The sequence below is a fragment of the Octopus sinensis genome, linkage group LG13, assembly GCF_006345805.1.
Source record: "Octopus sinensis linkage group LG13, ASM634580v1, whole genome shotgun sequence".
NCBI classification, from domain to species: domain Eukaryota; kingdom Metazoa; phylum Mollusca; class Cephalopoda; order Octopoda; family Octopodidae; genus Octopus; species Octopus sinensis.
In genome coordinates, this window is record NC_043009.1 from 27,082,476 (window position 1) to 27,108,563 (window position 26,088).

The 26,088-nt window shown below is 34.3% G+C and overlaps 2 protein-coding genes across 2 annotated transcripts in view; both read right to left on the minus strand.

Moving 5' to 3' along the window:
• The window catches only part of LOC115218484 (organic cation transporter protein), a 117,334-nt gene extending 91,246 nt beyond the window's left edge, over positions 1 to 26,088 (minus strand). The window contains exons 1-3 of the mRNA XM_036508287.1: positions 25,974 to 26,088; positions 21,511 to 21,613; positions 17,727 to 17,882 (exon numbers count right to left, since the gene is read on the minus strand). Of these exons, the coding sequence (XP_036364180.1) occupies positions 17,727 to 17,882; positions 21,511 to 21,562 (208 nt within the window). The 5' untranslated portion in view covers positions 21,563 to 21,613; positions 25,974 to 26,088. The remainder of the gene's footprint in view (positions 1 to 17,726; positions 17,883 to 21,510; positions 21,614 to 25,973) is intronic.
• On the minus strand, positions 5,305 to 17,707 carry LOC115218258 (organic cation transporter protein-like). The gene is made up of 8 exons (XM_036508288.1): positions 17,509 to 17,707; positions 16,180 to 16,283; positions 15,657 to 15,811; positions 13,318 to 13,486; positions 10,128 to 10,400; positions 9,092 to 9,306; positions 8,116 to 8,224; positions 5,305 to 5,731 (listed from the first exon to the last, which is right to left on the minus strand). The coding sequence occupies exons 1-8, from the start codon at positions 17,659 to 17,661 to the stop codon at positions 5,518 to 5,520; spliced, it is 1,392 nt and encodes a 463-aa protein (XP_036364181.1). The 5' UTR covers positions 17,662 to 17,707; the 3' UTR covers positions 5,305 to 5,517.

Sequence of the window (26,088 nt, forward strand, 5' to 3'; positions counted from 1 at the left end):
CTAAACGTTTTGTCCGGCATGCTAACGATTCTGTCAGGTTGCTGCCTTATACTCCAATATAATCAGTGGAATAAAATATTTCACTTTTTGTCAGTGAAACTTCTTCCTGTTTTACCACAATATCAGGTTTTCCAGTTGTCCAAATCTTCAAATATTTCAGGTAAGTCTCTATGCATTGTTTCTGGTAATAACAACAAGAATAATAATCCAGCTATCACAGACAAAAGACTGAGGATGCTTAAATAAGATGCGAGTTGAAGTAAAGGGTGCACTTATGACACTGATGCGGGAAGACAATGAAGTTATACCTAACAAGTTTGCTTTGAAAACAAGAATAATATAGATTAGTATGCGGGTATTTCTGTTTGGATTCGATTATTCAATTGACACATTACAAAATAATTGACGGCATATTATTCACGTATATATGTGCACAAAAGCACATACTTACACCGGCACACACAGGCACAGTAGGTACGGTAAGAACGTACATACGCAGGTACACACATACACAGGCACAGTAAGTAAGTATGGAGAAAGAAGTTTGTAATGTTTGTTTTATTAGAATGTGATGCTGGCTGTGATACTAAGGAATGTGATACTAAGGAATACTATTCTATTCTCCCGAATGCAGTTTAGATTTGGTTAATATAAAGGTCATCTAAACAATTCTATAGCACCACCATAACATCAACATACAATGAGTCATAAAATATTATGAAAGAAATATTTACCAAAAGGAGTGGCTGTGTGGTAAGTAGCTTGCTTACGAACCACATGGTTCCGGGTTCAGTCCCGCTGCATGGCACCTTGGGTAAGTGTCTTCTACTATAGCCTGGGCTGACCAAAACCCTATGAGTGGATTTAGTAGACGGAAACTGAAAGAAGCCCGTCGTATATATATATATATATATATATATATATATATATGTATGTGTGTGCATATGTTTGTGTGTCTGTGTTTGTCCCCCCAACACCGCTTAACAACCGATGGTGGTGTGTTTACGTCCCTGTAACTTAGCGGTTCGGTAAAAAGACCGATAGAATAAGTACCAGGCTTACAAAGAATAAGCCCTGGGGTCGATTTGCTCGACTAAAGGCGGTGCTCCAGCATGACCACATTCAAATGACTGAAACAAGTAAGAGTGTAAAAGAGTAATTAAAACAAATAATAGATGTGTCTGATGCAATCCGACATATTTTAAATTGATCAATAAAAGTTTCTTTTGTTTGGTTAAAACTTGTTCCTTCCGGATATTTTCTTGGAAGTTCTTCTTGAATGAAGTCTTCTTCCTATTACATGAGAAAACTGATTATTTTTCTTTATCCCTTTCTGAAGAAGTGCTTTGGCTTCTAAAAAGCATTTTTTTTTACCAATAAGCCATCTGGGAGATTCGGGGAGAAAGCTGAAAGCTTTCGATTTAAAGAAATCTTAGAAAGAACTGCGTATAATGAGAAACTATATGATTTGAACATATAAATATGTCTGCCTTTATGTAGATGTACAAGTAGGTAAATACATTTTTGTCCATGTCATCCATCCATCCATCCATCCATCCATCCATCCGTCCGTCCGTCCGTCCGTCCGTCCGTCCGTCCGTCCGTCCGTCCATCCATCCATCCATCCATCCATCCGTCCATCCATCCATCCATCTATCGATCCATTCGTCCATCCATCCATCCATCTCTCTCTCTCTCTCTCTCTCTCTCTCTCTCTCTCTCTCTCTATCTATCTATCTCACAGTACTTATTCCAAACGTCCTTTATGACACAAACGCACGCGCGCGCGTGCACACATATTTTATTCATATATATGAAATGAGGGAGAAATTGGTGGGGCGAGAGAGGGAAAAATAAATTGTGTATAGCTTAATATGTCATTCAGTATTCCAACGCAACCGAAATATTGACATTTATTCACAGTTAACTCCATTTTATGCTGTAACAATCTTGAGGAAAATAACCTCGACATCGTATCAATAAAAAGCGATTATTGCTGCAACCGATGGCTTTATTTAGCGGTTTGCCATTAAATCCGAAGACTGTTACAACTAATGAATGTCGCAACTATACAGGGTCCGTAGACTCGACGAAAGACTGACAGTAAAGAGGAATAAACTTTCATGAAGCTAAAACTGAAATATATAAATATTTTAAATAATTATGTCATTGAAAAAAAAATTGTAACATCGGTTGGAATTTTCCATCAAGGAACCTTCTCACATTTTCTCCACTTCGAGTCTCTGAGCAAGGATTGACATATTTACTTTTGCTACTATAAAATATCTTCATTGCACGAGTTATGGGTCATAACAATGAGCCATGAGTTATTTCCCTTTCTGATACGCAGCTGTTTATATCGCTGTTTGGTGTTTTCGATTCCTTGCTTTACCTGAAATAGATATTTCTGGACGGTTTATAATATTTCCATTTCTTGAAAAGAATTCGTATCTAGTTTTTCAGCTATCCTTCATATTTTCAAGTTCGACATTACGGAATAATTATTTTTGTAAGGGATTGAGTGATATCTATTGAAGTTTAAATATTCATGCGGATCGTTGTCTGTAAAAGAAATGACAATAAACACCCAACAGCGACATCTAACGTGAGCACGCGGAATGTGTTTATTGATAAACATAAGACTAACTAAATTAAAACTGATACAAGTGTTCCGTACAAATTCGGTAGGAAGAATAATTTTCAATATGGCAACGGTAAAACAAAATTTAAAAAATGGCAACTGTAAGACAAATTAATGAAACTGAAACAGCTGTAATTTATGAGATGCGTCATTTTTTTTGTATAAAATATTTAAATTGAATTCATAATTGTTCAATTTATTGTTTTGTTTTTCCATTAATGACTTATATATATATATATATATATATATATATATATATATATATATATATATATATATATATATATTAATAAACTCTATCTTTATTTTATTCACCTATTGCTATTGAAGTAACATTATTATTGATGTAGGTAATATAAACTAGTAAATTATTCGTATATTCAATATCCTTTAAGTGTATTTTACAACCAGCTAAACTGTTATATATATATATATATATATATATATATATATATATATATATATATATATATATATATATCTTTATATATAAAAGAGAGGTTGTGTGTCTGTCTCCTACGATTTAGATTCCTAACTACTCCCACATTTTGCGGTGCAGTATAACCAAAACCGGGTATCTTATAGTCGTGATTCATATCGAGCCCTTCTGAGTATTAGCGCGCGTCTACGATGAGTCTACGATTAAAAAAAAAAATTACCATAATTTTTTCCATTTTAATGCATTTTTTCGCTATTATATAAGTAACTCTCTAAAAATGTCTACGATGAGTCAACGATTTAAAAAAAAATTTACCATCATTTTTTTTTCCATTTTTAATGCATTCTTTTGCTAATTTTTGGCTATAACTCTCTGAAAATGATTATATAGTTATTTCCCTTACAAGTCCGAGCAACGCCGGGCGATACTGCTAGTATATATATATATATATATATATATATATATATATATATAGTAACTACGTGTGCATGTTTATGTGTGAATATTTATCCAAAATAAGTAACTATACTTTCCAACTGCTGTACTTTACCGTACAAAATTTTCATCAAGGCAATAGGATAGTGAATCTATATATTTTTTGCTGTACATCTCTCACAAGTACCTGTTTGTATTTAAGTGAATTAAATGACACAAATATACACGTATTGCAGTTTACATAATAGGTATTCATAAGACTGTTGAGTAAACGTTAATTAAGAATGCATTGTCTAATAATTCTATGCATTAGCATTAATTGAAATTCATTGAAGCGGAAACGAATAAGATATTTGAATGTAAAGCTGACATATATTTATTTTGCTTTAATTCCCAAACTTGAGATGTAGCGACGAAAAGACTAATCTAGGAAAATTTTTATGTTATCCTAAGATTTTCATCAAGCATGGGAGAAAACGTGTGTGATGTTTCGAGCTTATTATGACCCTTTCAGTTATGTATAGTTTTTGATAGAGAAAAATATGTAGGTTTAATCACTTTTATACATGTATTAGCATCACAAAAGCAGTGAACCGGATTCGAAAGGGGAGCGAAAAAGGGTCTCAAACACAGCTTCAGATGCCTTTACACTTTGCTTTATGATTTTGGTTACTTTGAGTAAAAATTAAATTTCTTGATTTTGAAATATACAATACCGGTGAAGAGATTGAAACCATTGTGATTTTACACGTTACAGAAATTCTTGAACCTGATATACACCATAGCACAACATAGCACATCAAGTCTGCAGTATATTGTATATAGGTGAAGTGGCTCATTTGTTTGGAAACAGTTTCAGATGTAACAATAATACTAAAACGCAGATCATGGTCGTCCATCTTCTGTTACTTAATTTCTATTTTATAGTAATCACTGCATTTCACATATAACTTAAGTTTTATGATACTTATAATATTGGTAACAAATTTTGGCACCAGGTCAGTAATTTCAATAGAGGGGGTAAGTCAATTACTTATTTTATCGACCCCGAAAGGATGAAAGGTAAAGTTGGCATCAGCAGCATTTGAACGCAGACGGATGAAATGTGGTTAAGCCTTTTGCCCGGCGTGCTAACTAGTCTGCTAGCTCACCTGCCTTCTATCATACTTATAATAGTGATTTCGTGTAATTGTTTCTCTGCATTGGTCCAAATTCCAATATTTCAACCCATCCTACATCAATACATGCTGAAATGCATGATGAACAAGTAAAACTGATCATCCTTTAGATAGCGATGTTCGGAACCATCTTGACGACAGCAACAACTTTCAGCAGATTTCTAAACGATGGCCTGATATTTCAACTCGTCAGTCAATTCCATGTCGCAGCTTGCGGTTTATGGCGTTTTTTTATTCAATAGAATGTGTCATTAGTAAAGGTTGGCCACGCTTAGTTTCGGAACCAAGAGTTTTATTTTCTAACACATTTTCCCTAATTCTTTTCCATCTCGTTTTCAGCAGGAATTTTCTCGTGATCAATTTTAGATTTGTCGAGTTTTGAACCATCATGCCAGTTTATGTTTATATTGCTTTATTTCATATATATATATATAAAGGGAGAATTCACGAAGACAGGTGGTGTAGAAAACAAACAGATGTATTAGTATAACGCTCGGGAATTGAAAAAGTCTTTTACGTTTCGAGCCTACGCTCTTCCACAGAAAGGAACACAGAAAGAAACAAGGAGAGAAGAAAAATATACACACATGTGTGAGTATCACTAGCTTATATCTCGAAGGTACCAGCGAATGAGGTTTTGGTGTGGTACCTTGGAAATGTAAACTATCTGTCAATAATATAAGTTAGGTCGTGTAGAAAAACAGAAATGTAAAAAAGAAAACAAAAGATACATTTTGTAAAAAAAGAAAACAAAAAAGAGGCATTTTTTAGTTGACGAATAATTTAAGAAAAGTAACTTCCGCGCATGGCTGGGTTACACTACATCAAGTCTTCAAATTGTCCAAATCTTCAAAGTTTTGGGGCAAGTCTTTATCATTTGTTTTTGGCAGTAAGAGCAACAACATGCCGGATATAACAGAAAGGGCGCCATAGATACTTAGAGGAAGCCATCTGACATAGGATGAGAGCAGAAGTATAAAGGGTGCGCATATTCCACTGATCCTGGCACACATTGACGCAACACCTAAACTGTTTGTTCTGAAAGCAAAAAATAAAATAGGTTCGAGAATACGTAATTTCAGTTAATTTCAATGTGCTTTAAAAATTGTTTAATAATCGAATCATAAACAGAAAAAAAGCTAAACACAAAGAATTGACGAGTTTAAGTTAGCCCGTAGCACTAAAGTAATTATTGAATATATCGTCAATATTATCATTGTCAAACAATGTTTTATCATTCAGCTGCACATAAGTACATACATAGATATACAAAGACACCCCCCACCCTACCTACCAACAAAGAGACAAATAATGGCCAAATCGAATGATCGATACACAAACATGGTCACACACACACATATGTGTATATGTGTGTGATGACTATCTATCTATCTGCATGACTGTCTGTCAGTTTGTCTGTGTATGTATGTGTGTATGTGTACTTCAACTAAGATACTTCTATCTATGTATCTATCTATGTATCTATGTATCTCTCTCTATCTCTCTCTCTCTCTCTATCTATCTATCTATTTATCTATCTATAATAATAAAGGGTAATTTTGATTAATTAACAATTAATAATTTTACCAAGTAGTTTGGTATGTTAAAGAACAATTATCGGTAAACTTAAACAAAAATGTTTATAATTATGAGTATAATTATAATTTTTTTTATCTATCTATCTATCTATCTATCTATCTATCTATCTATCTATCTATCTATCTATCTATCTATCTATCTATCTATCTATCTATCTATCTATCTATCTATCTATCTATAATAATAAAGGGGAAAATTGATTAATTAATAATTAATAATTTTACCAAGTAGTTCGGTATGTTAAAGAACAATTATCGGTAAACTTAAACAATTTTTTTTATAATTATGATTATAATTATAATTAGGGTTCAGCAAAAAGTTTGCTGAACCCTAATTATAATTATACTCATAATTATGAATTTTTTTATCTATCTATCTACCTATCTATCTATCTATCTATCTATCTATCTATCTATCTATCTATCTATCTATCTATCTATCTATCTATCTATCTATCTATCTACATATATGTATGTGTGTGTGTATGTGTTTGAGTGTGTGTGTGTGTGTGTGTGTGTGTGTGTGTGTGTGTGTGTGTGAGTGTGTATCGATGTGACAGGTATTTATAAACAACGAGAACTACATTTAAAAAAAATTTCCATTGAAAAACTGAATCGTACCGAATGCCATAAAATATATCGTAAATTTTTGGAGAAGTAAATCTGCGACTCAGTTCCTCATAGTCTTGGAGTAATGCAACTATTTCAATATTTGAAAGATTTCAATGATATTCTTCACTAAGCTAGAGTTAAGATGTCAAATTCGATAGAGCAGAAGTTCTCAAACTTTTTGGGCCACCGCCACCCTCATGGTCACATAATACCCCTCAGCGCCCCAACCCTATTTTTATATATGAATAAATATTCTATATTTTGCTAATTTGTATATACTATGAATCATTTGATATTTAATATATCGTATAATTTGTATACAATATTATAATAATATTATAATAAATTCATAGCGTCCCCCAGTCTACCGCTTTCCTTCCAACGCCTCCGTTTTCTCTACCACTCCCGTCACCCCCTAAGACACCAGGGCTCACCTGGACCGTCTCAGCACCCACCGGGGTGGGATGGGGGCGGTAGCGCCCAATTTGAGAGCCTATGCGATAGAGTATTAAACTGCCACTCTTTTTGTGACTATTCTACTTGTTACTCGTATCTAAGAGACCTTCAATCTGTAGCTAATATTTTATTCTTCGTGCACATTGTAATATACTTTCCAAGATTATCTGTACTGTTAAATACAACAGTTTGGTGTAATAATCCAATTAATGAGTTTCAATCACTTGAAGGTTCATGTCTCCAGTTTAGTGCGATCCATTTAATTGTTGCGTATGACTAAGGTCACCTTAGTCAATATCGAGAAGTTGGAGCTAGACGTCTAGGAAAAACGCCCAAAGCAACCTTGAAGCAGGGTTTGATGAGCGAATGGTTTAATTTTGCAAATTATGTAATGATAGGGTAACTTAGTTAAGTCATGATGAAATGAGCAAAACAAATAGTGATATGATGAAATAGGTAATTAATGGTGAGATGAGCAAATCATAGTCATACGGATTGATCAACAACAACAAAAAAAGCGATTTGATATGATGTCCAATTTACATGATGATATAATTTAATCTTTTAATTTAATTCAGAAAGTCATGCAGTGATGTGTTTTGGTAAATTCATGGTGAGATGAGGAAAAGCATACAGTAACATTTTGAAATAGGGAATTCATGGTGAGAGGATGAACTAATAACACAGTTAAAATTTATTGAGACGTACATGCATCTGGTAGAGACACTGAACTATGTTGGATCATATGAAACTTACCTAACAACTGTTGGAAATATTTCTGCCGATAAAAGATAAATTGAACCAAACGCTGCAGAGATGCCTAACTTTCCCAGAACAACCAGGATCAGAGGAAACCAGGATGAACCTATAATACAATAACAAACCTTAGATAATACAACATATCTCTTATAGCACTAAGTTCCATTCAATATCTATCATTTCTTTTGTGATACAAAGTCCCACTATTTAGTTATATTTATTATTATAGATATATATCTTAAGGCACAGAATTAAAGTGTGTAAGGCAAATATTTTCTTTATAAACAAAAATTTTAAAAACATTGATATCTTACGTATCATGAACTGCAATATCAACTTCTGGATTCTCTCTATTAGATCTAGAATTTTCTAGATTAAGCGAACTGCTGGTCATAAGTTATTAAAGTGAAAGTTATTTCAGGCCAGTCATTACCCAAGATTTAACGTACAAATGATATAGAGCTCAGAGTTTGGATAGTATATTTCAATAAATATTTACTAAAAGTAGTTTATTAAAACTAACAGAGATATAATTGTTGTTGAGCAAATGAATTCACCAAAGATAAAACAGACAAAATAATCAACGTCTTATCGATTAAACATCGAATCTAAATAATGCAAGGCAAGAAAGTAAATCTATCATTGACTTATTGATTGTACAATAAATTGAGCGTGCAGTCTCATGGTATATTACAATCCAGAAAGAATATGGTTAATACGTTTTGTCATTGGGTACAAAACGTTCGCGAGAAGGTTCTTTATGATTTCATAAATTTGTATCTAAAAACACGTTTGTAGTGTATTCGCGAGCGATAAGCAGGTGTTTTGGACAATAAAACTGAACATTGTTTTACTGAACACTGTAAGTTCTCATTGCAAATTTACTCAAATATTTATTTTATATAAGTTAAGTTAATAATGATGCGATTCATTTCTATTGTGTTTAAAGTATAAAATATGTGATATGCATTACCTTTGGTTACAAAATTTGACACAATGCAATTTAATCCACTAAACATCAAAAATAAACTAGTTGACTTGCGATGGTCAAAATGGTTAAGCAAATAATGAGCAAAGAAGTTTGCAGGTAAGTCCGCAATTTGCATCAAAAGGAAGTTTATGTAGCGGTTTCCAGCCATATCAACAGAATTAAGGAGTACACCGTAGTATAACATACTGCAGACCATCCTGTGAATGAATAAGTTAACATCATATGACTAAATGTGTTGTTTTTATTAGTATTACAAATGAAAGGTTTATATTAAAAATATGATATAATGTATCAAACATTTCTGTCAAACACAAATATGTCATACAATACGCCTACTCTCTCTCTTTCTCTCTCCACACACACACACACACACACACACACACACACACACACACACACACACATACACACACACAGACACACACACATACACACACACAGAGACACACACACAGAGTAAGTTATAACTATAACAGATGTTCACCGAATCTTAATCTCAACAAAATACTACAATGGTTTATCGATATCAAAATGAACACCGAATAATAAGAATGATTTATAGCGAACATGATTGTACATTACTTAAATACATTACGCTCCTGTCGATAATCCACGAACCGTCAAATATTGCTGATTGTCAATAATTAGTCAATTATTGCTGATTGTATGTCTTACAGGATTTTTAACACGTCAAATGTAGGTTGCATCTACCCGACTGGTGGTGAGGTGAGTAAATATCCCTTCATTCATATTGCATTATGCTCGTCTCAATAACGCTTATCTCTTAATGATAGATCCCGTTTACCAGTACATAATTACTTTGAAACGCCTTAATCACTGAATGTCCAATACCTTTAATATCTGCATTCTTAGAATAAGGTACAATGTATATAATAACATTTATTTCTATAATGCTATTCTTCTAACAAAAGATTTTCGATCCGAGATAATTCTCAGTTCATCAATTATATTTATTGAAAAAGAAAGTGATAAAAAAGATTTTTAAAGAAATATTTACCAGCAGAAGCAAATATTAAGTGTGATTAATGCAATCCACCATGATTTAAATAGGTCAATAAAAGTATAATTCTTTACTTTGGGTAAATCTTTTCCCTCGGATATATTTTCTTGCAAACTATTCTTGAATGAAGTCTCTTCTGCGTTATTTGTAAAAATGTCTAACATCTTCAGATTTTCCTTTTTATTTTTCTTCATTATTTTTCGAAAAAGTGCTTTTGCTTCTGTAAACCGTTTCCTGCCAATCAGCCATCGGGGAGATTCAGGGAGAAACCTGAAGGTGTTCGATAAAAAGATGCATAAAAAAAATTATTGGTAATTAAATATCAATATTGTAACTGCTTTTGTAAGCAGGGATATTTTGAACACTCACACACACACATATGCACACACACGCTAACACACACCCATATATAAATGTGTGGAGGAAAAAGAGGATTCAGGTGAAATTCCTGGGATTTGACATTCTAAGGAAGAAAGAATTGGGCTTAGTGGTTAGTACAAGTAAAAGATGGCTCCACGTGAAACGGGTGACGAAAGGAAGACAAATAAGTTTCTCAGAGGCGAGGTAGGGTTCAATGGCAAGAGGAGTCTCAGGACGATTGACCTTAGTCTTCTGCTGCAACGAACTGCCGGAACTCCAGCTTGTCGAGATCCACCTTTATAGCAAGCTTACATGGCATCGCCCTCATCCGCCTTCTCTATGAACAGATCCACCGTTGGGGACTTGCAATACCAGAGCTCCGTTAGCTACTTTTTCAGGATTCGGTATATATATAAAAGTAAAAATCTACACACACACACACACACACACACACACACACACACACACACATATATATATATATACATATAAAAATACAAATAAAAGCTGCGCTGTGTGAATAAGAATTACATATATATAATCTTTATATATATAAAACTGAGAATGTGTGTCTGTCTGTATGTCTATCTGTCTGTGTGTTTCCCTAAAACTTGAGAACTACACAACCAATTTCATTCAAATTTTACACATGCCTTACTTAAGGTCCGGGGAGTGTCATCGGCAAATAATGTTTTTTAACTTTTTGCCTAGGGCGAGCCCACAGCAATATCTTATCTTCTCCACTACGATTCCCTAAAGCTTGAGAACTACGCAACCAATTTCATTCAAATTTTCCACATGCCTTACTTAGAGTCCATGTAGTTTCATGGGCAAAAAAATGTTCAACTTCTTGCCTAGAGCGAGCCCATAGCAATATCATATCTTCTCCACTATTTCAGTATTACGTGTTAAAAGTGAAACAAAAATATTTCTCTATTTTATTTCAGATGCTTTCACTTTAACAATAAAAATAATAATAACAATTGAATTATATGTAGTAAGTAATAATTAAAATCAAACTAAAGTATAATATAATCGTAACATAACAAAAGTAAAAATAGCAATTGGTATAAAATTGCATCAATGATTTGAACTTAAATAAGTGGTTTCACATGAATGGGAATAAATTAAAAGTAAAATTAGCGTGCAGAAATGGAATAGTCCAGATGGATAATAAAAAATTAAATTAAAGAAAAGACTATTGTCTATAAAGTATACAATGTAGAGAAAAAAGGTTTGAACACATGGAGGAAAGCACCTTCGAAAAGTATCTTGGTGCGACTATGAAAGGTATCTAATCAGAGGCGGTAAATTCGCCACAATAGAAGCAAGGTTCGAGCCGACGAAGCGTGCAAGGGAGTACTCAACTCGAACTTGCAAAGTGGAAATAAAATATTTTTACCTTTATATCTGGGACGTAGGACGTCCCGGAAAAAAATTAAAAATGCCCCCCCCCACCCAGAAGTAGAGGTAGGCTGGATTGTAGCCACACTTCTATTCAAGAGGGAGGACAAGATACAATTGATCGAAATTACAAGGACGGGCTAACAATTCCAGTCTGTTATATATTTTGAGTATTGTTATCACTAGCGATATCAAGATATAACTTTGTATTTTGTATTTTATGTGTAGATGTATATATATAGATGTACATACAATATGTACACATATATATACACATATATACATGCGCTAGCTCTATGACCCGGCAACGACGGGTCTTTAATGCTGGTATTATATAAAGAAAAGTAAAAGATATGCCATTAAAAGACATAAAATACGAGGGTGAGTCAAAAAGTGATGCCATTTTGTTTAGGACAGGTATATTTACCAACACAGGAACATGTATCATACATCAAAATGAAGCTGGCCCTCTGTGGATCACATTCCTACTCCTCAACATAGTCACCGTTTCTCTCAATAGCAATGTTCCACCTTCGAATGAGAGCATGTATCTCTGCCCCGAAAAATTCTGCTGACTGTTCTTTGAGCCATTTCTTCACTACAGTTTTCACTTCCTCGTCACTGGAATAATGCTTGCCTCTCAAACCCTCTTTCATGGGGCCGAAGAGATGATGGTCTGAAGACGCTAAATTATTCCAGTGACTAAATTATTCCAATAACCTATTAAATTTGCTTGCAAATGTCACGCTTATTAATAAAAACTAGTTCAGATTTCTATGTCGTGTTTGTCTTGTACGGGCCCCTTTGTTAGAGTAGGACATCAATTCGGGGTGTGTACTATGACCAACTGGACAAATCTAATGCAGCGATTCACCAGAAACGCCCAGCGTCTGCTAATCGTCTTCCTTTATGCCAATGCCAGACCAAACACTTCTTTGCAACCGCGGCAGAAATTACTGTGACTTAGCTGGAAAGTTTCACCGCACCCCTATATCCGTCCGACCTTGTACCTTCAGGTTTTCGCCTTTTTTGATCTCTTCAAACTTCATTTAATGAACAGAACTTCAACTCTGAAGGATCCACTATTGTTGATACAATGCATTTATTGTAAACATAGAAATTAAAACTGCATATATATAGAATGGTAATTGTGAACAAGGGAAATATATTCTATCATTATTGGTAGAATAAATTCATTGTATCCATAGATATTAAAACTGACAGATGTATAAGGAGGAACAAGAAATAAGAAAGGGAGTAAAATCTAGGAAATTATTTATCGAGAGATGGAGCAAAAAGAAATTTCAGTTATATTTTCAATATTTGATTTTCACCCGATTAAACAGGTTTGAGTTGCTGAAAAATAATGGAAATAGAATTATGTTGAGTAAAATAGATCTAAACAAAAATATACTTAACTCACATCCAAATGAAACAGTTGATTACAGGCAGGAGACACCCTGCCAATTCTAAATAATGCCAGTTGGATATAGCATAGGCGAACGCTACTACGAATATTACCCCTGATGGATACAATGACATGTACCAAAAGTTAATAGGAGTACGTATTTTTGAAGGTGTAGATTCCACAGCTGGAATGTTAAAAAACACAAATACAATTTGAATAACTTTTTAAATGTGAATTTTAAATACATATTAGCACACACACACACACACACACACATATATATTAGGTTGGTGCACAATTGTTGCGGCTTTTTTTCAATAAACTTTATTCAACAAAAACAATAACAACATTTAACAAAAACATCTTTAAATGATTATCCCGAAGCATATTCATCAGCTACTTCAATTTTTGCTTAACGGTTTGTTAAAATATTTTGTTGAATAAAATTTATTGAAAAAAAGTCGCAATAATTATTCACCAACCTAACATATAATAAAACCATGACTGCGTGAAGAGGTTCAAATGTTTTCTTACTGTAACATTACATTAACATGAAAACTTAATGTTGTGTAAATAGAGTAAGTTATTCTAATACAATCTGTAGCTTTCTAAATGATCAAATATGGGAATAAGGTAAGTCAGTTCAGTAATATATTAATTAAACTGTGATCATTATGTATTGGTTTCATTTAGGACAAATTATGAATAAAGGTTTCCAGAAGACCGACATTCTGAAGAGGGAGTAGTATCTATGTACATGATAAGGCGGTGAAAAGAAGAGAAATTGGTTAGTTGGGTGTGTTTGACTGTAAGGAGCACGACACAGACCATTTTGTGATAAGACGAATTCATTGTAGGGGTAGTAGACAAGGAAATGAAAACAGCTACTTTTGCTTTGATTTATTTAAATTGAATTCAGGCCAGTCATTTGGATGGCCGTTTTGGATGCAGTCTAGGTTGTTTGTATGTCTTGTAGTGGCATCGTCCCAGACATACACCATTGTGAGTTTCACCTGAGTTCGTAGAAGGACTGTTTTTGTTGGAAGTTAAAATATTCCAAGCGCTGAAGAGTAAAGCCGGTCTCTGAGATGCTCCATTTGTTCAGTTGATGGTGTGTTTTCTTCCACAGAGATCTTCAGTAATGTGGAGGCCTAGAGATTTGAAGCGACCATGTGGGTTGCATTATGTGATATTTAGGGATTGTGATTCTAGATATGTGAACTGATTGTGCCTCTGTGTTGATGTTCGTGGAAAATATTTTCGAGGTCACTGTTGACAAAATCTTTGCAAGTCTGGAGGGTGGTGCCGAGGTTTTTAGCAAATATCGTGTGGAGAAGAAGGGACTGCCTCATCTGCACAGTCGTGGGATGTCCTTGAAGTTGGAGGCATATTGACCGTTGATGCTTCGAAAGGAATGTGTGGGACACAATATCAAACAATGGAACACACAAGCGTTCGTTGAGAGAATTTCTTATATGAATAAATTGTATAAGATGTGTCTCTCTTACACACACATATATATGTATATATATATATATATATATATATATATATATATATATATATATATATATATATATATATATATATATATATATATATATATATATATATATATATATATATACATATATGTGTGTGTGTAAGAGAGACACATCTTATACAATTTATTCATATAAGAAATTCTTTGTTCATATAAGAAATTCTTTGTTTAAATTCCACCTGCCTTCGTCTTTTGTTTATTTTCATAAAGCTTCCCGTTATATATATATATATATATATATATATATATATATATATATATATATATATATATATATATATATATAGGCTAAAATTGACGGCTGTTTGTATCTTTAAAGGAACAGTTTGATGTGTTAGTGAACAGTCAACGGCATTGAGGATCATAAATAGTAGAGTTGTACTTCTGAGAATGTTAGCCGCAATAAAGGAACGGGGGCCATCTGAACGAATATTGGTAAAGGGTTACCTGTAACATGATGATTCCGCTATTATTGAAGTTAGTCATAGAGTCGTGTTCCTTGTCGGCGAGCCCTTCACTGTACAGGATTAACATTGATTTTTAGGCTTCTCGTTATTTTCTGCTGACTGTAGTGTTGTAACCTTTTCATATGTTGTGTTTTCTAATATGGATAGTGCTAGGGTTATATAATATACCGTGTCCATTAAAACTACTGCCCTCCCTTTATCAGCCTCTTTGATTGTTATTGTTTTATCATGCTTTAATTTGTTCAGCCCATCCCATTCTTTTTTGCATATATATATATATGTGTGTGTGTGTGTGTGTGTGCGTGTGTGTGTGTGTGTGTGTGTAGTGTATAAAGATAACTTACTCAGTGCGAAAGCGATAAGAAAACTGCCAGTATGTCCGGCAGCTTGAATCCAAAGGAGAACGAGAAAAATAATCAAAGATGGTACAAAGATTTTGATAACTCCACTGACGACTAGGCATATGTTTGCCAATAATATAATGGGTCTCCGACCAAATCTGTATATATAAAAATCCAGAAATATAATAATTATTATTTGTTTAGGAAATTTGTGTCACATTCCATTTAGCGAGACAATAGTCATATTACATGAAAGAGGAAGCGGAAAGTTTCATTAAATATTAAAATTTCGTTGCCTGAAACTAGAATTATCACCGAAATTTTGAGTTTTCATATTAAAAGCAGAAAATATCAACGACATATGTCATGTACAAAAATGGTAAAATCTCTTTCTCCGATGAGGAATTTTACAATAACGTGGAGATTATTGAAACCTGCAAAAGGTAAGGATTCTGGTGGAATGTACAAAACTTTAAACACAACGCGCTGGATTTATGTTAAGATAAAGAAAAGGTAAATTTCTCACCTGTCTGATAAGGCCCCAAATACAATTGAACCAACAAGATAACCAGCAAAATAAACTGACTGCAAAGTGGATTTTAACCATTTTCTCTCACATACCAAATCAAACTGTAAGTAGATTAGTAAAAATAGAACCGATTAAAAACTCCAGAATTTTACGGAACTTTAAAAGAATATTGAAGCGTACAGTTTTAGCTTTCTCTCCCTAATTAAAAACTGAGAACGGAAATTACTCTTTAATTTGATGTGTATTTCCAGTTCTTTCCAGGATTTTGCCTCAGAAACCAATTTAGTTATTCTCAATGGCAATATCATTTGTCATATCAATTAACCATAATGAATCTTTAAAACATAAGTGGAAAGAATTTCCTGATGTTTTATAGATATTAAAATTTATTAACATTTTTTCAGCGAACATACGTCGAAGAATATAAAGTATATTTGTGGAATATACGATGAAAACTGTTGATATCCTCTCGTAACGAAACAGATTTTAAGCAGCCGTCACTGTCTCATCTAGCGATTTCATCATACACAAAACCTTCGTTAAACACATCCAGAAAACCTTCCATGTCTTTATGCTTCTAAATTCTCTTGTACTTCAGGTCGGCTAACTTTTCAAACACCAAACAATGCAGGATTTCTCCGCTTTGAGAATAATGCAAACATGCATGCCCCCTCTCTCCCTTCCTCTCTCATTTTCTCTCCTTTCTTCTCTCTTTCTCTCTCCCTTCCTCTCTTAATATATAGGTTCTATCCATGCTTAGCAAAGTAACCCGATTTGAATACTTTTCCCTTACCTGTGTTTAAAGTAACTTGACGAGAATGGATTTATTCATGATATAATTTCTATCAATAAAAAATGCTGCTGAAACAGCTGTTGTGAATCTTTAAACTTCACTTGTGTTTTTCTCAGACATCCGTGCGCGCACACACACTCAGACACACACTCGCAGACACACAGAGATACACATACAGAGACACAGACATGCATATATATTCATACACATACGCACACACATATATACTTACATGCATACATGTGCAGATACCTACACTAACATGTGCATTACTTTATATCAAAAGGCGGTGAGCTGGCAAAAACGTTAGCACACCGGGCGAAATGTTTAGCGGTATTTCGTCTGTCTTTACATTCTGAGTTCAAATTCCGCCAAGGTCGACTTTGCCTTTCACCCTTTCGGGGTCGAAAAATTAACTACCACCTGCGTACTGGGGTCGATCTAATCGACTGGCGCCCTCTCCCAAAATTTCGGGCCTTGTGCCTAGAGCAGAAAAGAATATTTTATATCAATTAGTTGATTGAATGACTCACCTCACTCACAACCGTAGAAAACTTTTCCGTCAGAAATTTCCGTCCATAAGAACACTGTAGTTCAGATGAATTACTTGGTGGTGTTGTATAATATGTCCCAGTGAAGCTATTGTTATATATAGAACATTGATCGTCGCCGTTTGGTTGAAGCATTTGTAGATATTCATTCTCTGTAAGATTTGCAGGAATCAACGAAGCATTAAAGTTTGGTGGGTAACATAAGAAGGGAACATCGGCACTGATAAATACCAAACTCATTCCCTGAAATCCTGACAACACAGATATGATCAAAATATTAATGTAGAACCAGCGCTGATAGGGTCCAAAAGAACCACATTTTTCTAAGATCTCTGAAATATTTTTATCTGATGTATCTGAAATAAGAACAAGAAATTTTATCAGACATGTAATGCATATTTTAGTCAAACAGTGGTAAGTATTTTAAAATTTGAATAGTAATTATAGAATGAAACAAACATTTCATAATTAAGGTTTGTTGTTCAGTAAATTTGGAATTCCTGTATTTTTTAAAATTGTTTCGGTCATTTAACTGCAGCCATGCTGGAGTACCACCTTGAAGGGTTTTAGTCGACCAAGTTGAACCCAAGATTTAATTTTTAAGTTTTGTACTTATTCTATAGGTCATTCTGCCGAACCGCTAAGTTACGGAGACATAACACATCAACACCAGTTGTCAAGCGGCGATGGGAGGACAAATGCACACACACACACATATATATATGTATATAAATATATGTATATATATGTGTAGATATGTATATGTGTGTGTATATATATATATAAATAAATATATATATATATATGCATATATGTATACACACACACACACACACACACACACATATATATATATCACCCTGATCACCGTGACCGACCAGGCTATCAGATGTTGCTACACATCGCTGGTCACAATGCGCTTCGCATTGTTTTAGCCTCCAAATGACGCCACCCCACTGGCTAAGCTAGCAGGCCATATATATATATATATATATATATATATATATAATACAAATAAGAAAATGGAGAAACAATTTAGTTTGTTCTTCAACTTTCGGATATTAGAATGTTGAATTATTTATTCATATAACAAAATGAGAGCCTTAATAGCATACATATGTATCTTATAATTCAATACATATAAGATAAGAATACAGATTATAAAAATCATAATATAAATTATTGAAATCATTAAAATCACTCCTTTCAGCTGTTTCAGCCTATGTTTGAAAGCAGTTATTTTAATTTTGATTGCCTATAGTTGTCAATTATATTGAGGTTGTAGGCATTTAAAAATAGGGTACCCCTTAGTGAGTTGCACCCATCACCCCTAGCTTTCTTTGTGCATATATATATATATACACACACACAGAAACATGCACACATACACACAGTCACAACGGGCTTCTTTCAGTTTTTCTCTACCAAATCCACTCAGAAGGCTTTGGTCGGCCCGAGGCTACACTAGAAGACACTTGCCCAAGATGTTACACAGTCGGACTGAACCCAGAGCCATGTGGTTGGGAAGCGAGCTTCTTACCACATAGTCACGAGTTGTGTGAATTTCCTTTTGATTTCATAAGAAACATCATTTCATTGGTCTTAAGAAAAAGCAAACTGAAACAACAATCTGACCAGTAAAGTCCATCTTGTTATTTTTGGTACTACACCGTGTATATAGAATGTTCCATTTGACTAGTGAAAGATTCATAACGTAGAAGTTTATCTTCGTTCTTTTTGTGTTCCCTCTTTCGCTAGTTCCACAGCTTTGCTCTTTCCCTCAATATCTGTGTGTCTAGGCACTAAAACTTTTGTTATTTGATCATTATTTCCCACTAATTATCAATTTTTACGATGGCATTTTTAGTTTTCTAAATCCTACTTTTCTATGTTCTTGCTTGAAATCGATCTAGGTTCAACAGGTTATCTTTGGATAGAAAACCATTTTCTCCATGGAATTTCTTTCGCGGAAACAAAGGACGTTATTATTCACCACCACTCTACATGAAATATTGAAAATATTTTGTAAAGTTAAAGTATCCCCACTCCATGGGAAATGGTCTGAGTGTGACTCGATATTGTGGCACTCCGTCGGTTACGACGACGAGGGTTACAGGTGATCCGATCAGCGTAACAGCCTGCTCGTGAAATTAACGTGCAAATGACTGAGCACTCCACAGACACGTGCATCCTTAACGTAGTTCTCGGGGAGATTCAGCGTGACACAGAGTGTGATAAGGCTGGCCCCTTTGGAATACAGGTACAATAGAAATAGGAAGAGAGTGAGAGAAAGCCGTGGTGAAAGAATACAGCAGGGATCACCACCACTCGTGGATCTTTAGGTGTTTTCGCTCAATAAACACTCACAACGCCCGGTCTGGGAATCGAAACCGCAATCCTACGACCGCGAGCCCGCTGTCCTAACCACTGGCCCATTGCACCTTTACGTTACTCTGTATATACAATGATTGTGTAACTGATCCATTTGTTAAAGCAGTTTGATTATAGGTTTTGTTTTCATTTTTATTAGTTTGAATGAAATTGTTCTATTTATGCAAATATGCCATTGCTTTGTTTTTCTGTTTAAACTGTGCAATTAATAATTTGTTTCTAAGTTTTTGCTATTAGCAAGTGAATAAGAATAACCATACTTTCTTAAAACGTGTTATTGGTGAGAGAGTATATATAAAGGAATTCAATAGATGGCTCCCCAAAACAGACAGAACTCGTATCTTCCATACCCAGCTACCATACAAACACTAAGCGTTGATTCCTTCTTATTCAACAATCTCAAGTATTTATGTGCTGGACAATGGTATTTGAAATAATTTGATAGCATGAGAAGGTTATTTTTTCAATGAAAATTTGAGATGGACTTCTCATTTTTTCTCTCGCCACGACTAGATATCAATTAACCTCTAAATACTATGATGGAATTAATGGTCGGGGGTATTAAATATATTTCATCACATTGACAAAAACTTTTGAGTTATGGCAACGAAAAAATTGTACTTTAAGGCGTTCAAGTGCTTGGTCATTTAGGCTTCCCCATTTTATTGCAGTTGATAGGATCTACTTAACGTTTCGTTGATGATGAAATGACTTAAACAAATTTGTTGTGTAAAATAGATAGAAAATGAAAATGAAGCTGGATATCTCTGCAGAAGACCTTGGAGAAGGAATTTTCTTTGACTTTTATCATTGCCAAGAATCTGTGTCATGAATGCTTTATCGTAAGTTTCATTTCTAGTTTATAAGACCAGACTGGTTGTTTTTCATTAATTCTGAGTTTCTGATGGATATGGTTATGTCACGAATACCATTTTCCAGTATTTTTTATTCATTCGAAATCCGAACTGAAATGTTGGGAACGTAGACTAACACTATTTTCAATATTCAACATATTGAATGATTGGCTATGCATAGTTGATCAGAAACATCAGGTCTTCATACGTAGCTAGTATTCTCCCTTCCTAAACTAAATAACAGATTAACAACTGCCTGGAGAATATATTTGCTTCTGCAGCATCAATTACTTGAGTTGTCTTTATAATTAATGTGTAAGTACCAGGTATTGCAAAAAAAAAAAAAAGGTAAGTGTAGCAGAGATTCACTGAAGGCATGCGTGTGCTCAATTCCGGATTGCTGTTTCTTATTTACCAATATCAATGTAGAGAGGGATATTAAGAATTATACGTAATAATTCTTGCGTATGTCTAGCAAGAATCTATACTTGTCTTTTGAAATTTAATTTTTGAATATGGTGTGAACATGTGATCTGGATATTAAATTTTTTATGATAATTTATTCTCTCTCTAAATAAGGGAAAAGAATCCTAAAAATTACACATATAGATTGATGAGAAGTAAACAAATAAAACGTACTTCAGATAAATATCGAGAACTTCCGAAGAAATAAATAAACCATGGAAATAATTTATAGGTAAAAATATTTTATGAAGTCCACATTCGAATAATTACTAACCGGTAGTCATTTGTTTTTCTGATTTCAGTTGAAATTCTTCATTTTCAGCCATGGTAAAAACACAATTGTTTTAGAGTTTCTCTTTAAATTTGCAATGTTTTACCTAGAACAAAATTTGAACAAACAAAACATCAAATAAGTGAGTAAAATTACTTAAATTTTCTCAGTCTATAAATGTTAGTGTAGAAATTTCCCTTTACTTTCGGAGGTAACACTCCTGTAAGTTTTGTAAAAATTGCAAATTTACTACAAATATGTAAGCAAGACAATTCTTTTCGAAGTCCTAACAACTCTACTAATCCAACATTCGTTATTGATTATAATATCAATAAGTCATGTCTCAAAGTTTGTACTTTGTACGCATTAATAGAACTTCACATGCACAAGATCAATGAACAACCATAAATAATTACGTAAATAAAATAATGAAAAGGAGATGTTAACAACGAGTGTAGACTATGTAAGGAGTACAAAGAAATATATGATCTCAACACTCTGGTTGTTGAGTCCTTCTAGAGCTTGATTATATTTATGGTACTGAGGGAGTTAGTAGCCATGTTAAGGGAGCAATGTGCCCTAACGTGAAGGCGAAAACCGGGCAAGAAGTAGTAGTAATGTGTATGAAAGTGTGACACGTTCTAGCATGGCCATTTTGGAATCGCTACATTTTCTACCTCCACTCCTGTTTCTCTCTGTCTCTCATCCTCTGTGTGGGCATATTTACCTTTATGTTTATGAGGAGAGAGAAAGTCTTTATGTCAATAATGTTCAGTTATTAAATTGCAATATCTCTCTCCCACTCACACACTTTCTGTCTAGCAGCACCAAATGTACTGTCGCTAAAACAGGTTAAATCTCCAATGAGCCGTGCCAAATTGTCAACGTCCAAACAGCTGCGCTCATTCGTTTCATACTGCGTACCAAATCTGTTACAAGAAACGAGCTGACCACAGTTAACTGGAATATCGCTTTCCCGACTGACAAGGAGATCCAGTCAAAACTTCCAGAAGCAATTGTGAAGGATTGGCATGAATATACATAACTTCTCGATTCCTTTTAACCAACTCAACACCCAAAATTGAATCAAACAAAACGGGAAGCATCAAAGCGGAAACAGTTTTAAAAAATTGCGCAACAAGATACGATGAATATAAGAGCAAAATCTATACAAAGGCAGTCGACATTACACGCTGTTTATCCATAAACTACATTGAAAACAAAAAATTTTAATTCAATAATCACTTTGCAATAACCTTTGTACACACCATAATCTTACATGATTTTTATAATAGAATGATATCACTTTGAATGCACCGGTTCTGGTTCGATTAATGAAGTTAAGCAACACCCAGTCTAGTGAGTACTTAGACGGGTGACCGATTGGGAAATCTAGGTGCTGTAAGCACCTCACACTTTCTATAGGTTCAGGCGTGACTGTGTGGTAAGGAGCTCGTGACTGTGTGGTTAGGAGTCTCACTGCGTGGCAGATAGAGTAAGTGACTTTCACTATAGCCTCAGGCCGACCAAAGCCTTGTGAGTGGATTTCGTAAACGAACAATGAAAGAAGACCGTGGTATGTATATATATATAATACACATAAAGGGTGAAATATAATTAATTTAATAAAATTAATAAATTTCACCTAGTAGTTTTTTCGGTATGGAAATGACCATATTTGGTAAGGATTATATTAATTATAATAAAGGGTTAATTGCAACAAGTTGCTCAAAACCACATACCGAAAATATTAGAAAATATTTCTAATATTTTCGGTATGCGGTTTTGAGCAACTTGTTGCAATTATATATATATATATATATATATAAGTAAAAGCAATTAAGGTTCAAGTCAGTTCCAACGAATTCACTTGAATGCGGTACTTAACTTAGATGCACCAGAAAACTATATGGTATTAACCATCCAATAATGTGGAGTGATTATAAACGAGAAAAAAGCAACAAGAATGGATTAGTTTTTTAGTACAATTGTTTCATACAAAGACATGAAACAATTGTACTAAAAAACTAATCCATTCCTGTTGCTTTTTTCTCGTATATATATATATATATATATATATATATATATATATATATATATATATGTATGTATGTATGTATGTATGTATGTATGTATGTATGTGTGTGTGTGTGTGTGTGTACGTGTACATATATATATATATACGGCAAATAAGAAAACGGAGAGGATATAAAATCGACAGACATCAGCCAATAAGCATTCAAGTATGTCTATTTATTCTGTTGTATTGGAAGAATACACACACATGTATGAGTAATGCAGATTAACGAGTAGAAAAAGCTGGTAACTACATACACAAGGGTGTGGATACGTACAAGTATACAGAACCAAATAAGCAAAAGTATAAATGGGTGTGCACCCATATATTGAATAAATAGACATACTTGAATGTTTACTGGCTGATGTCTGTCGATTTTATATCCTCTTTGTTTTCTTATTTGCCGTATAAATCATGCGTAAATCACTTTTTTACTCCCGCCCATATATAATACACACACACACACACGTATATATATATATATGCATGTATATATATATATCTGTATGTATATGTATGTATATATAGAGACAATTTAAAAAAAAAACAAAAAAAAAAAAACAAATGATGAAGACCGGTGTATAAACAACAAACGGATGTATTAGTTTAACGCTCTGGAAGTGACAAAGTCTTTTACGTTTCGAGCCTACGCGCTTCGACAGAAACGAACACAGAAATAAACGGAGAGAAAATAAAAAACGTTTAGTGGCTAACGCTCTGTCATGGTGAATGATGGACAGAGGGGTCACACAGGAGACCTAGGAAGAAAGGGAGATAATGAGGAAGTATATATATATATATATATATATATATTAATACTTTTGTGTGTTTGTATGTCTTTCTGTCTGTGTTCCACACCATCGCTTGACAACCGATGTTGGTATGTTTACGTCCCCATAACTTAGTGGTTCGGTAAAAGACACCATAGAATAAGTACTAAGCTTACAAAATATAAGTCTTGGGGTCGATTTATTCGACATAAAAGCCCTTGAACGCGGTGCTCCAGCATGACCGCAGTCAAGACTGAAACAAGTAAAAGAATAAAAATGAATAATTAATATTCAATTATATAACACTACCAAACCACATAACTCAGTAGGCTCTACTGAGATAGTCATGGTCTGGGTCAATGATGGACGAACCCTGTCTACATATTTGCCACCTATAAAACCACGCAACACATAGTTTATAAAAAAAAAGAAACATTCTGGGCACACGGTGATATACTTGGCGGTACAGCAAAAACTTCTGTTCTACTCCAGGTACAATGCCGGAAATTTTTGGGGAGGGGCCAGTCGATTAGATTGACCCCTGTACGCAATTGGTACTTAATTTATCGACCCTGAAAGGATGAAAGCTAAGGTCGACATCGGCCAAATTTGAACTCAGAACACAAAGACTGACGAAATACCTGTTTCTTTACTACACACAGAGAGGACAAACAAGGACAGACAAACGGATTAAGTCGATTATATCGACCTCAGTGCGTAACTTGTACTTATTTAATCGACCCCGAAAGGATGAAAGGCAAAGTCGACCTCGGCGGAATTTGAACTGAGAACGTAACGCCAGATGAAATACGGCTACGCATTTCGCCCGGCGTGCTAACGTTTCTGCCAGCTCGCCGCTTCAAAACTAGCAGAAAATTATTGAAAACATCATATCTGAAAAATATCCAAAGGAGTGAATATTTAGTGCAGATGTAACATCAAAATATATCTTTGTTACTTGTTTCAGTCATTGGATTGCAGCCATGCTGGGGCACCACTTTGGAAGGCACAGTTGAACAAATTTACGCCAATACATATTTTTTTAAAGTCTGGTATTATATCTGCCACTTTTGCAAAAAGAAGGTTAAAGAGAAGTAAACAAACCAATATCGGTTGTCAAACGCAAGAACACACACACAGGCTATACACAGTTTCCGTTTACCAAATTTGCTCACAAGTCATTGGTTAGATCGGGGCTACAGTAAAAACGAAAACACTAGCGCAACATGCCACACTGCGTGATTCAATCCCATTTGGGTGCATAGCGAGCGTCTTGGCGACACCCCCATGTCGACAAAAGTTTTCCACATTTTGTAAATCAGTAGAGTTTCAATAAATAACTGACGTGCTTAATATTCGTTTTGAAATTTGGCACTAGGCTAATAATTTTAGGGGAGGGTTAAGTCGATTGCATCGAACCCCAGTATTCAACCGGTACTTATTTTATCGATCCAGAAGGGATGAAAGGCACAGTTAACCTCAGCGGAATTTGAACTCAGTACGTAAACACGGACAAAATACTCCCTTAACTAGTGTTCATAATATTGTTAAAGCAACATACCTTAGTGATCATAACATTGACAACATGAACCATAATTTCATATAAGCTGTAAACCTACCTGTATTTACGGCAATCTTTTCTCAAACCACAAATTATTTTTTTGTGTGCTTATATACGTGAACGCGTTTGTGTGCGTTTGTATGTGCATGTAAGTGAGAGAAGAAGAAGGAGAA